The following is a 15,094-nucleotide window of genomic DNA, read 5'->3' as shown; positions in this document are numbered from 1 at the left end:
TCTCCGGGACAAATATATATATATATATGCATATATTTGTTGGCGTGCACTCCATCTGAGAGCACGCTTGGCGGCGCATCCACACATTCTCAACGCCATCTCCTACCCATCCCTCGTTTTGTTCATTTTGGCTTCCCCACGCTGTCGTTACACACGGCCCTTAAGTGGTCGCTTGTGTGCGTGCGTGTTCATGCGTTCGTGTACGTGAAAGTAGCAACGCTACATCAGCAACAAACCATCGCCATTTCCTTATCCATCACATCACTGGCACTCTCTACCCCCATTCCCCCCTTTCTCTCTCTGCGTTGTCGTGATCGTCTTCTGCTGCGCGACTGGGGCACTCTGGTAACTGTGCGTTGTGTATGTGTCCTCCTGCGTCCCTTAGGCAAACTCCTACGCACTCTCTCTGCTTTGGAGCGTAGCAGGTGTGACGACATCGCTGCTGTGCTCTCTATAAAGGCAATTTGTTTTTGTATCCATTCCGCCGCCATTTGCCTTATCTTCCTTTCCTCTCTTATCTCACAGACACCATTGACTGTGCGCCGGGGGCGCGAAGAGAGAGAGGGGGTGGGGGGCAGGAAGCAGGGGGCAGAGACGATATGCACGTGTGTGTGTGTGTGTGTCGCCCTCTCGTGTCTACGTTTTCCTTCCTCACTTGTGGTTTTCGTTTTCGCTTGAACGCTTATTTTTTGCTATTGAGTTTCTCTCCCGTTTGAGACGGCGTAGACGGCGGGCAGTCTTGCGAGAGGAGACACACAGTCACGCGGACGAAAACACTCCGGCGGGCCTCCGGACACGCACATGTCGGGCCTTGTCTCGGTAGAGTCGCAGCTGGTCAGCACCGCGCAGCGCCACTTCCACATCCGTTGTGGCCATGTACAGTCTCGGCGCGGTGACGGCTGGCTGCTGATCTCTTTTGCGCCTCTTGGGCCCGATGCCAGGCTAGAGCTGGAGGTGCAGGCACTGTGCAACGCGCTTGTGCGCGATGTCACTGGCGGCCGCGTTGCCTCGGTTCGGCTCACCGGCGAGGATGAAGAGACGCAGTTTGGGAAGTTGGCGGACAAGAGTGTCTCCTTCGCAAAGTTGCTGCGCCAGTCGGGTGTGTCGCTGGGGGTAGGGAGTGATCCGGGCACGGATGACGACAACAGCGCGAGTGTGGACGCACTTCCAAACGCTCCTGGTGTGGCGGAGATGGTGGAGATGCTCTACCACGATGTTGTGGCAGAGTCTAAGCAGGGCGCACGCGCCATTGTGCAGTTTCCGTCCCTTCTGTGTCCTCAGGGGGCCCGCTGCGACGTTGCACTGCAAGGCACGATCTGCGTGAAAGCGTTTTCGCGGACTGCCTTGCCCGTTGTGGCGGAGGTGGAAACTGCCACTCCAACGGTCGCGGTGACTGCTAACGCTGACGACGACGACATGGACGACGAAGCGGAGCCGCTTGGCGATGCGGCTGACGGTGGTGCGCAGGCGCCCCATCACTCTCGCGCTTCGGAGTTGGAGGATAAGGCGGCCGCCGTAGCGCCGAAGTCCAGTGTGAATGGTAAGGCTTTCCGCAGCCTGGATGACTCGATGCTGCAAAACTCGTACAGTTCGCTGAAGCTGCCAGAAGGGGAGCTGGCGAAGGTGTGGATTGACACCCGCGTGTGGGCACAGGCACTTGCGTCGAACGCCGGCACCTCTGTCGAGGCGGAGCTGCCAGCCGCGTGGCGTTCTAGGACATTCAACCTTGCCGAGGCTCCCGAGGCGCTGCGCATGGTACACCGTACGCTGGCCCAATACTGGAACGAAAACCGTGCTGCAAACCGAGACCGCGTCAAGGTCACGACGTTGTCACTGCTGAGTATCGTTTCAGGTGACTTGAGGGAGTACCTGCGCGGCCAAGTGGAGCTGTACGGCCCTGACTGGCGAGCACCATGGCGGATGCCAGTCGAGGAACTGAGCTGCGCCGTTGACCTGTGCAAGCAGTGGAGCAGGACGGTAGCGCAGTTGGTGCGGCAGGACTGGGTCGATTGGAAGGGCCATATGTTCCATGACGAGAGCTTCGATGCCTTCGCGCAGCGCCTGCACACGGTGCTGCGGATTCGTGAGACGCTTGCGAGCATGCAAGCACTGGGCGAGGCGATTCCGTCCACGCTGCATCCAGAGCACATCTTCGCGGAGGTGAATGCTGTCGACATGCGCGGTGCGCCAGCCACAGTGTGGGGGTCACGGGTTGCGCAGTTTGAGAAGGAGTTCTCTTTCGCCGAGCCCGCCCTGCGGAACCGCGTGAAGCAACTCTTTCAATCTCCAGCTTCGGACGTGCAGCTGCGTCTTCTGCGGAAGCACTGCGCGCTGCTGCGCCACTGCGAGGTGCGCAGTGCTGTGACTCGCGAGATGGACGGCATTGCCGCGTACCTTGTCGAGCAGCTGAATCGCGTGTACGCGCGGTTTGAGAACAACGGCCGACGCGCGACGACGCCGCTGCAGAAGCTGCGTGCGGCGAAAGGGTGCGTGGCAGAGTGCGTGATGGTGCCAGAGGAGGCGGCCAAGGTGTTTGGCCCCACAGATGTGCTCACAGAGAAGGTGACGGCCCACGCGCGCGAGCTGATCCGCAAGGCAGCGCAGGAGGAGGCGGTCATCATGAAGGACTGGTGTGCATCGGTGGAATCGACTGCAAAGAAGATGCTCGAGCTTCAAGATGCTGTTGTGGTGGCCAAAGTTGAGGATGCACAGCTGCAGCAGCAACGACCGTACCTGCTGACGTGCACCGTGCACTTGTCACTGCGCAAGTTCATGCAGGAGGTGCGCAACGTGCGGGCGTGGCTGAACGATATCGAGGTGCGACAAGACCAGGAACGGCGCCGTGGCGTCACTGGCGATCGCGGAAACAGCGCGGCGCAAGATGAGTCGGCGGCGGCGTCGCAGCTCTGGCGGCTGAGCAGCAGCACCGAGAGCACGATTTGCGCCTGTGAGCACCTCTGTGCCGCAGCGCTGCGTACACAGCAGTGCGTCGCCAACCACAACACCGTGATTGCGCAGATTCTCCCGTGCACGCGCCGGCTGCTTGTCCCTGCTATCGAAAAGAGCATGTCGCAAGTGCTGTATGACGATACCACCACGAGGGCTGTGGCCGTTGCAAACTACCAAGAGCTCGAGGGCGCCAACCTGCGCTTCCAGAACACAATCGAGGCTCTCAGCAACGCCAACCGCCAGGTCCGCCGTTTTCACGAGGAGTTCGGCCAGCACGTGATGGCCCTCATGGGCGTCGACCTCACTTCGCACATGGAGCAGTGGCGCATCACCGTCGACGACTTGCGCAGCAGGATGGAGGACTTCCTCGCGAGGCAGCACTTGTCAGACCACGACGACTGGCGCCGGCATTGGGATGGTCAGATCTACAAGGCCCTCGAGTACCAGTATCGCCGCGGCTTGGAGAGGTTGCACGAGGAGATGACGGAGTTCAAGGTGGAGCTGGTACTGAGGCAGGGTATTGTGCACTTCAGGCCCAGCTTGGAGGCCATCCGCGAGGCCTACTACGTCAAACTGCGCGAGTTTGTCAGCGTGCCGCAGCGCTTCCGCGGATTGCAGCCCAAGCGGCAGGACGTGAGCACGCCGTATGAGATGTACCCCTTGATGCCGCTCACCAACAACGACCGCATCCTCACAGTGCACACGAAAGCTATGGAGCTCTTCGCGAAACTCAACCGCGTCCGCAAGGCGTTTCGCTCGCACATCGTCGTCGGTTTGTGCGGCATCAACGGCTCGCCCCACCTGGACTCGATTGCGGATGCGTGGATGGAGAAGATGGCCGGGAAGATCAGCCAGGGCTTTCGTACTGTGGAGGAGCACCGGGAGAGGATCGGCAAGATCGAGGACGTCATGAAGATCGACTGTTTTGCCATCAGCACCGTTCCGGTGCGCGCGAGCATCGAGGAGCATCTGCATCGCCTGGAGGAGGCCCTCCTGAACGGAATACGCCGCCACATCCAGACTTCGCTAAATGATATCGACGAATTTGTGATGGGCGTGTCGAACATTGTGGAGCGGCAACCAACAACCATGGACGAGGTCGGAGAGTCCAACAAGCGCTACAAGGAGTCGCTGGGGCAAGTCAGCGTCTACGAGAAGAAACTTGAAGAGGTGCTGGAGCAGAACAAGGAGCTGCGCAACCACGTCGGCACCTCCATCGACATAGGCGCCACCCGCACCCGCTGGGACCACATGAAGGACGCGATGGCTTCTCACACGAAGGCGATGGAGGCTGCGGTATCGAAGATGCGCGTCTCCCTCAACGGCCTCATCCAGCGCTTCCTGAAGGATGAGCAGCGTTTCGCTGACGGATGGAAGCGGCAGAAGACGCAGCTGATGCAGGCCTTTGTGGGCAAGGAGGCCACGTCCATTCGCAAGGTGCTGCTGTCCCTCAAGGATCAGCTGCATGACTTGGCTGACCTCGAGCTCCAGGCGAAGGAGCTGGAGTCCAAGTGCGAGTTCTTTGGGCAGGTGAAGCCGGTCTTTAGCGTGCTGCAAGACGCCAAGAAAGACGTGCAGGCGACGACTGCCATGTGGTCGCTCTACGATGCCTTCGAGGAGGAGCTCGAGAAGCTGCGCGCCGAGGACTGGCTCACGTTCCGCGCGCATACGTTTCAGTTCGAGGACTTCTGCAAGGAGTGGCGAACAACGCTCACCGAGATGAAGGAGAGCCGCAGCGCCGCCGCGGGGGACGTGGCCGGGGAGGGCAAGGGGAGGAAGTCGAACAAGGACAGCGGTGACACCTTGGACACAGCTAACAGAGCCCACAACCCCATCGTGGCCTATCTGCTGAACATGATCACGGACTGGGCGAATGTGGTGCCGCTGCTGAAGTTTGTTCGCGGCGAGGGGTGGATGACGGAGCACTGGAACGAAATGTTTCGGCTCCTCAACATACCCAAGGAGACGACCAGCACAAGCCTTACGTTCGGCTTGATTCTCGACCACTACTCGGATCTGCTGGCAAAGGAGGGAGAGCTGAAGCACCTGCACGCCCGCGCGCACGGCGAGATCCAGCTGCGGGAGGCGTTGCAGGACATGCGCAAGTGGGCGCTCGAGGCTGTTTTCAACCTCACGGCACCGACGGAAAGCACCAGCAAGGTGCGCCTCATTACGGACTGGAAGGAGATTATGACGCAGGTCAGCGACAACCAGGCCCTCGTGAACTCGCTCAAGGACAGCCCGTTCTTTGTGCACTTCGCCGACGAGGCGTCTGGCTGGGAATCAAAGCTCGTTTCCCTCTCGCAGAGCCTCACGTTGCTGAACAGCATTCAGCGGCGATGGGCGTATCTGGAGCCCATCTTTGCCCGTGGCGCGTTGCCGCACGAGCAGGCCCGCTTCAAACGCGTGGACAAGGAGTTTGTCAGCATCTTGCGCGAGGTTGAGGCGGACCCGCGTGTGATGTCTTTGGTAAACCAGACGGACGTGCATGAGAAGCTGAAGGGCATCCTCGAGCAGACGGAGCGGTGCCAAAAGTCCCTCATAGAGTTCCTGGAGGCGAAGCGTGGCAAGCTGCCGCGCTTCTACTTCATCAGCGACGAGGACCTTCTCGAGATGCTCGGCCACAGCCAGAACCCGTCTGTGATCCAGGTACATCTCAAGAAACTCTTTATGGGCATCCACGCCGTCACATTCAGCAGCGACAACACCAGCATCACGCACATGATTAGCGCCGACGGAGAGGAGGTGGCGCTGCGCAGGCCGGTGGCGATTACGGGCAGTGACGTGGAAGACTGGCTTCTGGCACTGGATGCGAGCATGCAGGACACACTGCACGAGCTGCTCATCAGCTGCGTCAAGCAGCCAGACGCAACCACAAAGGACAGTGTCCTCGCCTATCCGTCGCAAATCCTTCAGGTAGCGCAGGGCGTGCACTTCGCCCGCGAAGCCGAGGAGGCGATCGTTGCGCAGTTGCTCAACGGGCTGCTCGCGTCGCTCCGTCGGCGGCTCGACCGACTCGTCGCCATGACGCCAGAGCTGGAGCCGCTGCACGTGCTGAAAGTGAAGGCGCTTATCCTCGACACAATTCACAACATCGAGGTTGTCGAGCTCCTCATGAAGCGCAACGTCCGCCGCGTGGACGAGTGGTGGTGGAGGAAGCAGTTGCGGTACAGCATGTCTACGGATGGCACGCACCGCTGCACCGTCCACATGGCCGACACGCAGTTTGACTACGCGTACGAGTACCAAGGCAACGCGGCGAAGCTGGTGTACACGCCGCTGACAGACCGCTGCTACCTCGTCCTCACCAAGGGGATGGACCTCGGGTACGGCGGCAACCCCTACGGGCCCGCGGGCACCGGCAAGACGGAGTCTGTGAAGGCACTCGGCTCGGCGATGGGTCGCCAGGTGCTTGTCTTCAACTGCGACGAGGGCATCGACTTCAAGGCGATGGGGCGAATCTTTGTCGGTATTGTCAAGTGCGGTGCGTGGGGCTGCTTCGACGAGTTCAACCGCCTCAAAATTGATCAGCTGTCCGCCATCTCACAGATGATTCAGGTCATTCAGCAGGCCCTCAAGAACAAGGAGCCGAGCTGCATGCTGCTGAACAGTGAAATCACGGTGAACACCAATGCTGGTATCTTCGTGACGTTGAACCCTGCTGGAAAGGGCTACGGTGGTCGCACGCGACTGCCGGACAACCTAAAGCAGCTCTTCCGCGAGGTGGCGATGAGTGTGCCCGACAACGAGCTCATCACGTCGACGGTGCTCTTCTCCGAGGGGTTTACGCATGCGCGGGCGCTGGCCAAGAGCATCGTCGCGCTCTACCGCCTCTCTGGGCAGCTCATGAGTCAACAGCAGCACTACGACTGGGGTCTGCGTCCGCTGAAGGCAGTGCTGCGACTGGGCGGCACGCTGCTGCAGCGCTGGAGGAAGGAGAACGCCAGCGCCGCAGCAACTCAGACGATTGAGGAGGAGCTTATCTTGCAGTCGCTGAACATCAACACCATCAGCAAGCTCACCTTCGACGACGCGCGAGTCTTTCAAGGACTTCTGCGCGACATCTTCCCCGGCGTGGCGTCGCGGGACGTCACTTACAAGGAGCTGGAAGGGGCCGTGGCGAGTGCTGTCAAAGCGCTGGGCCTGCAGCCGATTCCCGCGCAGCAGAAGAAGGTGCTGCAGCTGTACGAGGCGCTGCAGCAGCGCACGGGTGTGGTGCTGGTGGGCCCCAGCGGCAGCGGCAAGAGTACCCTGCTCAACATCCTTCGCAAGGCCCTGCAGACGATGCAGATTGAGGTGCCCATGCACGTCATGAACCCCAAGGCGATGACGCGGCGTCGCTTGCTCGGCTACATGGACGCTGACACACGGGAGTGGTACGACGGTGTTCTGACGGTGGCGGCGCGCGACGTCGTGAAGCAGCCAAAGGAGGCGCGACCGTGGGTGCTGTGCGATGGCGACATTGACCCGGAGTGGATCGAGTCTCTCAACTCGGTGCTGGACGATAACAGGCTGCTGACGATGCCGAACGGCGTGCGTATCCAGTTTAGCGCCAATGTGAACTTTATCTTCGAGACGCACAGCCTCGAGTATGCGTCGCCGGCGACGGTGTCGCGCATGGGCGTGCTCTTCTTCTCCGAAAAGGATGTGCAGCTGGAGGCGGTGGTGGAGTCCGGCATGGCATTCAAGTCACTGCATACAAAGAATGTGGTGCAGCCACTCATCCTCAAGTATGTCTTCGCCGCTGTCGACGAGGCACAGCGACTGAACGACTTCTCTGTTGCCACGACGCGCATGGGCCTGCTGCAGACATGCCTGCTGCACGTGATGCTAACGAAGAATGCGCAGGACTTCGCTTACTCGCTGGTGCGCGGCCTGTGCGGGTGCCTGAATGCCGGCAGCGCGGCGAAGCTGGCGGGCTGGATCTACACCACAATGGGGCAGAAGCCGTGCTCCGACAGTCGCCCGTTCGACTCCTACTGGGACGACACGCTCCAGCGCGCTGTGGAGTTTACGGCAGACCTCTCCACCCCGGTGACCCCGGCCGAGCTGCTGGCGGGCCGCCCGCCGGTGGTGCAGACGGTGGAGGTGAAGCGACTCGTCTCCACGCTGCAGCCGCTCTTGGATGATGGCAGCTGCAAACCGTTTTTCGTTGTCGGGCCGGAGGGGTGCGGGAAGGGCGCCTTGCTCGACTACGTCTTCTCCACCCGGCCAACATTGCGCACGACGACGATCAACTGCAGCGCGCAGACGGACTCCAAGCACGTGATTCAGAAGATCGAGCAGGCGTGCGTCTTGGCCAACACAAATGCCGGGCCCATGTATCGTCCGCGCGAAGGGGAGCGGCTCGTCATCATTCTCAAAAGCGTGAATCTGCCGAAGGCGGACAGGTACGGCACCGTGGAGCTGCACTCCTTTCTGCAGCAGCTTATCCTGTACAGCGGCTTCTACAACCAGGACCTCGAGTGGGTGGGGGTTGAACGCGTGCAGATCGTCGCGAGCATGAACCCTACTCCATCGGCCGGCCGTTACCCGGTCACACCGCGGCTACTGGCGCTCGCCAGCATCGTGACCGTATCCTACCCGTCCAAGACGAGTCTTGTGCAGGTGTACGCCACGTACTGGGCGAGCCTGTTGCGGCAGACAAACATTGGCCAAGGCAAAGACTACGAAAAGGGCACGCAGCTCGCGCACTTCATGCTGCAGGTATACGACAAGGTGCGTCGCCAGTTTGAGGGTGAGGAGTACGCGCACTTCTCCTTCAGCCCCCGCCACCTTACCAAGTGGGTCACCAACGTACTCCTCTACCACGTCGACACCCGCACCACGCTGCCGGCGGTGCTCGCCTACGAGGCCACCCGCATCTTTACCGACTGCCTCCCGAGCGCCGAAGACCGTAGGCAGGCGCTGCGGACCTTCTCGGAGCAGCTCGCCACGATCGGCTACGCGATGCCGGCAAAGGAGGATCGCTTCACCACGATGTTCGTGACTTGGTTTGACCCCGAGAACGGTGCCGCCGCCGTTGCCGCTACTGGCGAGCAGGCGCTACCGGCGACTGCCGCTGGCGATGACGAGGTTGGCGGAGCTTCCGCAGCGGCGGCGACGAGCCACCGTGCGGTGCTCAAGCTAGTTCAAAAGAGGTACGACGACGTGCGGAACGAGGCGGAGCGCGGACTGCTGCAGTACAGCCGCGAGTTCAAGGAGCTCCACGTTCCTCTCATCCCGGAAATCTTGTGCTGGGTGACCTACGTCGACCGAGTGCTGGCTCGCCCGGGCGGCCACTTCATCTTGGTTGGCAGCACCGGTGTCGGGAGGCGCAACGCCGTGCTTCTCGCGGCGCACCAGCAACGGCGCGAGGTGGTATCACTCAACATGACGCACGACTACAACCTCAAGCAGTTCCGGCTTGACCTCCGCGGCTTCATCCAGCGCGCTACGGTGCAGAATACGCCACTGGTCCTCCTCATCGAGGATCACAACATTGTCGACGCGACTTTTCTGGAGTACGTGAACAGCCTGCTAAGCAGCGGCGAGGTACCAGGACTGTTCTCGCAGGAGGAGATGGAGACCATGTTCTCATCGATGCGTGACGAAGCAGCCAACGATGGTCACATGGGGGCGATTTACGCCTACTTCGTGGAGCGGCTGCAGCGCAACCTGCGCATTGCCCTCATCATGGACCACCGTCACGAGCTCTTCATGATTCGCCTGCATTCCAACCCAGCCCTCATGAGCAAGTGTGAGCTGCTGTGGATGGGGACGTGGAGTGGCGACATGACCAAGACGGTCTGCAAGATGTACCTGGCGGACGAAATCGCCGCGCTCGAATCGAACCCGACGAACAAAGGCTTCCACGTGCACCGTGAGGTCAACGCCATTCACGAAAGCATGGGCGTCCGCTCCACTCCGCATGATGTGCAGGTGCTGCTCAACACATTTCGCGCCATCCTAGCCAGGAAGAGCAGCTCCAGCAAGGATAAGATGGAGCGGTTGGATGCGGGTTTAGTGAAGCTGAAGGAGGCGGAGGAGAGCGTGGAAAAGGTAAAGAAGGACGTCGCGGAGAAGAAGAAAGATGTTGAGAGGATGCAGAAGGCGGCGGACAAGGCGCTGGGCGAGATCCAGTCCAGCATGGAGGAGTCCCAGGAGCAGCGTGACGAGGCGGCAACCCTGCAGGAGCATCTCAAGGAAGAGCAAACGCTCATTGCGAAGAGCCGCGGACAGGTGGAGGAGGAGCTTGGGAGTATTAAGCCACTGATGGAAGCCGCGCGCGACGCCATCAGCACCATCCGCAGCGAGCAGCTCAACGAGATCCGCTCCTTGCTATCCCCGCCGGAGGCGATCCGAGCCGTTCTCGAGGGCGTCCTAGCGTTGCTCGGTGTGAACGACGTCTCGTGGCAGTCGATGCGACAGTTCCTCGGTGAGCGTGGTGCGAAGCAGCGTATTCTCGACTTCGACGTCAAGAACATGACCCCCGAAATCCGCCGCCGCGTCGAGAAGTTGCTGCGCGACCGCGCTTCCTTCTTCAAGGCGGAAACCATTCAGCGCGCCTCGGTGGCGGCGGCACCGATGGCAGAGTGGGTCAAGGCGATGGTGGAGTACTCAGCCATCATGGAGCGCATCTCACCTCTGACGCAGCAGCTGGAGCAGCTCGAGACGAACCAGAAAGACGGCGCCGCCAAGCTCGATCATCTGCAGAGGAGGCTGAAGAAAATCGATACCAAAGTTAAGGAGCTGCGCGAGGGCTTCTCTGCGAAGTGCAAGGAGGCAGAGCGGCTCAGAAGTAAGCTGCAGGCCGCCGAGGAGGAACTGGCGAAGGCGAAGGACCTCCTGGACAAACTGAATGGCGAGAAGGGTCGATGGGCCACCGAGGCGGCCGCGATCCGGGAGGCGAACGCCACGATGCCGAAGCGTGCCCTCGTCGCCGCCGCCTTCCTGACCTACCTTGGCCAGGAGACGGAGGACGGCCGGCGCCGCTTTCTGAAGATGTGGTGCGACCGGCTGGGTTTTCCAGATGTTGTCGAGGTGACGCACTTCCTGCGAACCGAAGGAGACCTCCTCCAGTACAAGTCCGAGGGTCTGTCGGCGGATGGGCTCAGCCTGGAGAACGCGGTGGTCATGCTGGACACGGAGCAGACGCCGCTCGTCGTCGACCCGGCGAATAAGGCGGTTGAGTGGATGCGGGAGCACCTGAAGAGGGCGAACGCCGTTGCCGAGACGATTTCACTGCACGACGAGCGCTTCACACACACGCTCGAGCTTGCCATCCGCTTCGGGAAGACGCTGATCGTCACGGAGGTGGCCGACATTGCGCCTCTGCTGTACACCATCCTGCGCCGCGACCTCGTGCCTGCTGGCGCGAAGCGAGTGGTGCAAGTGGGCAACAAAACAGTGGAGTGGCATGACAACTTCCGAATCATGCTCTTCTCGCGGCAGTCGGAGCTGCGACTGTCCCCCAGTGCCGCGGCTCTAGTGACGGAGGTGAACTTCTCCGTGACGAGCCTCGGCCTCGAAGACCAGCTTCTTGGCGTCACGCTGCAACAGGAGCGACCGGAGCTGGAGAAGCAGAAGGTGGAGCTGCTCAAAGATGAGGAGAGTTTGCAGCTGCAGCTCAGCAAGCTGGAGGAGCGTCTTCTCAGCGACCTCGCGGAGTCGCAGGGCGGCTTGCTTGAGAACGCGAAGCTCATCAAGTCCCTCAACGAGGTCAAGGTGCAAGCCTACAACATCCAGCAGTCCCTCGCACGCTCGCACGAGCTGCAGGTGGAGCTGGATGAGAAGCGCGAGGTGTACCGCCCCTTCGCGCACCATGGGGCTCTTCTCTTCTTCATTGTTCGCGACATGGAAACACTCAACCACATGTACCAGTACGGTATCAGCGACTACATCGCCCTCTTCACGCAGACGCTCAAGACCTACCAGGGCGACGATGAGGCGGGGGCAAAGGTGCAGGCTCTGATCGCGAGCTTCACGAAGACCTGCTTCCACAGCGTGGCGCGCGGACTGCTCAAGAAAGACCGCATCGCCTTCGGGCTCCACGTCCTGCACGGTCTGTGGCCAGCCGAGTATCCGCAGGATCTGTGGGGCGCCCTGGTGGGGACCATCACCAACGTGAAGGCGGTCGAGGACTCGCACTTGCCGAAGTGGGCGCCGCCGTCCAGCAGGATCAAGTATGCCAGCATCGTCTCTAGCGCGGCCGGGCAGGCACTGGCGGAGAAGTGGCACGGGGGCGACCCGAGTCGGTGGGCCGCCGTCATGAACCACGCCACACCGGAGAGCGAGTTGGGGCCATGTGCTGCGGGCAGCAACATGGACGCGAGCGCGGCCGTCTCAGACATGGAGAGGCTGCTTTGGATCAACACGTTCCGTCCGGACCGCGCGTCCGCCACCTCGCTGCAGATCATCCTGCGCAAGCTGGAACTGGCGTCGCTAGCCCCCGTTATATCCCTCGAGAATACGATCCTCAGCAACGGCGCCACCGCCCCGCTTCTGCTGATCACCTCGAGTGGCGCCGACCCGAGCATGGAGATACAGGATGTGGCGACGCACCTCGTGGGCAAGGAGCGCTTTGTGCAGCTTGCACTTGGTGGTGGCCAGACAGACAACGCGCTGCAGCAGGTGCGGCGCTGCGCCGTGCAGGGCGACTGGCTGCTGCTCAAGAACCTCCACCTCGTTCTGGACTGGGCCTCCGTGCTTGAGAACGAGCTGTGCTCGATGCCCCCGCCGAACGCGAGCTTCCGCCTCCTCCTCACCACCGAGCCGCACGACTTCTTTCCCAGCGTGCTGTTGCGCATGTCGAACAAGGTCACTGTGGAGGCGCCGCCAGGGGTGAAGCAGAACCTGCTGCGCACCTACAGCCTCTGGGACAACGCGTTTCTCGCGGCACAGTCGCACGCCGGCGCGCGGCTTCTCTTTGGACTTGCCTGGTTCCACGCGGTGGTGCAGGAGCGCCGGACGTATGTGCCGCAGGGCTGGTCCAAGTGCTATGAGTTCTCGCCGGCTGATCTGAAGGCGGCGACAACTGTGCTGACGAGCGTGGCAACGAAGCCGCAGCTGGACTGGGTGACGCTCACTGGCTTTCTGGAAACCTGCCTCTACGGCGGCCGCCTCGAGAACGCGGCGGATGAGAAGGTCCTGCAGCTCCTCATCCAGACGTACTTCAACGAGGGCGTGCTGCTCAAGGAGAAGTCGCCACTGTTTTCCGGCGTGACGGCCGCTCACGCAGGCGACCGCGAGAAAATGGTGGCAGTGCTGCAGGCGAGCATGCCCGACGTTGACCCGCCGGCGCTGCTCTGCATGTGCGACAACGCGGACCGCACCGTGCAGGAGGACGCAGCACACGCCACGCGCGAGTCGCTCCGTGAGTTGTGCAAGAAGGAAAGCACGGTGCTGACGAGCGGCGAGAAGTGGCGAGAACGGCTGAGGCAAGTGATGGAGGTGTGGAAGGGCAGTGGCGTTGCGGCGAATGGCGTTCCGCAGACGGTGTCGAGCCACACGCGTGACCCAGAACCGATGGAGGTCTTCTTCATCAGCGAGGTGAACTTGCTCACCGCCCTCATCAAGGACCTGTCAGCCTTCTTTGATACGTTGCACGGCGTGGCGGAGGGAACCATCATCCCTGATGCGGAGGTGCGCGCGGAGGCGACCGAGCTGATGAGCGGTCGTATGCCGAGCCGCTGGCTGGACCGCATGAGCGGTCCACAGGAGGCGAAGGTGTGGCTCGCGCTGCTGTGGCGCAAGTACAACACGACGCGCGACCTCGCGAGGGCCCCGTTCAGCACGACGGCGACGTACGACCTCTCGTCGCTACTGCGTCCACAGGCCTTTTTCAACGCCCTGCGGCAGCACACGGCGCGGGTGACAAAGGCGCCCCTCACGGATCTCGTCTTGGTAGCCGCGGTGGACAATGCGGCGCACGGGAGCGTCATCGTCAAGGTGGCGGCGAAGAGTCTGGTGATGCAGGGCGCGGCGCTCACGGGCGACGGCCGCCTCGCGGCGGTGCAGGCCAACTCGCCGTCCTCCGTGCCGCTCAGTGTAGACGTCGTGGTCAGCTGGGTGCCAGCGGGGAAGGTGAAGCACTCCAGTGAAAGCGTCGTCATTCCAGTGTACGCGGACGCAGAGCGCCACACATCGATCTTCCCGCTGCGTGTGAAGTGCGCCGGCGAGGCGGAGGCGACGAAGGCGGCGCTCAACGGTGTTGCGTGCTACTTGGTGAGCCTGTAGACCTGCGCCTGCATCAATGCCCCTCGGTGCTTGGATGCGCGCTTAGCGGTGACAACGCCGGCGGGTGAGAGGGGGTGGGTAGGGCGCAGACCTCTTCTGTTTTTTGTTTTGGCCTCGCACCTTCGCTTCACGTCTCCTTTCTCGCACATGCTTGTTAGGGGACATTGTGAGTGGCGATCACGTGTGTGGCCGCGGCGCCGTGCGTGTATCACTGGCGGACAGAAGGGGTGGTGTGCGGTGGGCACATACTAGTGTGTGTGTGTGTGTGCTCGCGCGCGCTGGAGTTCGGGTGTCTTCTCATGGTCCTTCGCCCCGCATGTGCATGGCTGCGGAAGGCGTGCGGCGAGTCCGTGGACGCGGGCCGCTCCGCTTCTTTGTGTTGCTGTGTGCTTTCCGTCACTTGCTCGTTGATTCGATGTTTTATAAGGGGCCATGCGACCAGCGCGCGCTGGCGTTTGTGTTTCCCCCGTTTCAACCATTATAGAGAGCCTTCAAGGGCTTTGCACCTCTCCTCTTACAACAATACCGTCACTTGATGTCGTGAAAGCGGAAACACCACGCACACAACAACAACAGGGAGATGTGCGGTGAGGCGCCCAGCGCTCACCTCTCTCTCTCTCACCACCGTAACAGATCCGGGCATGGGAACCAGCGAATGGCTCGCGGGGCAGGGGCCGCGCCACTCACGCTTGTGTGTGTCGTCGTCGTTGTCTTTGCTGTGGTGGTATGGGGGGGAGGGCCGAGGGGAGAGAGGGGGAGGGGGATGATGAGGAAACGGAGTGCAGCGGGCGGGGCGGGGTGCGCATTAGCCCCTCCTTCTCTCTGAATAGAGACCATTTGAACTACCCCATCTGACTTGTGGCTTCTCCTTTGCTGTGTTTATTATGTCTCTCTTTGTTGTGGGGGTGGGACAGAACGCAACGCCACC

General features: G+C 61.4%; 1 protein-coding gene across 1 annotated transcript; it reads left to right on the top strand.

The window, feature by feature from the left end:
- Positions 1-801: 801 nt before the first annotated feature.
- LMJF_27_1750 (putative dynein heavy chain) lies at positions 802-14,166 on the top strand (the record flags this gene model as incomplete). Its single annotated transcript, XM_003721933.1, has 1 exon — positions 802-14,166. One exon carries the CDS (start codon positions 802-804, stop codon positions 14,164-14,166), a length of 13,365 nt encoding a protein of 4,454 aa, XP_003721981.1.
- Between the last annotated feature and the right edge of the window lie 928 nt (positions 14,167-15,094).

Source organism: Leishmania major, chromosome 27 (genome assembly GCF_000002725.2).
Source record: "Leishmania major strain Friedlin complete genome, chromosome 27".
NCBI classification, from domain to species: domain Eukaryota; phylum Euglenozoa; class Kinetoplastea; order Trypanosomatida; family Trypanosomatidae; genus Leishmania; species Leishmania major.
The sequence above is the reverse complement of the archived record's forward strand: the minus strand, read 5'-3'. Positions and strand labels throughout refer to the sequence as shown.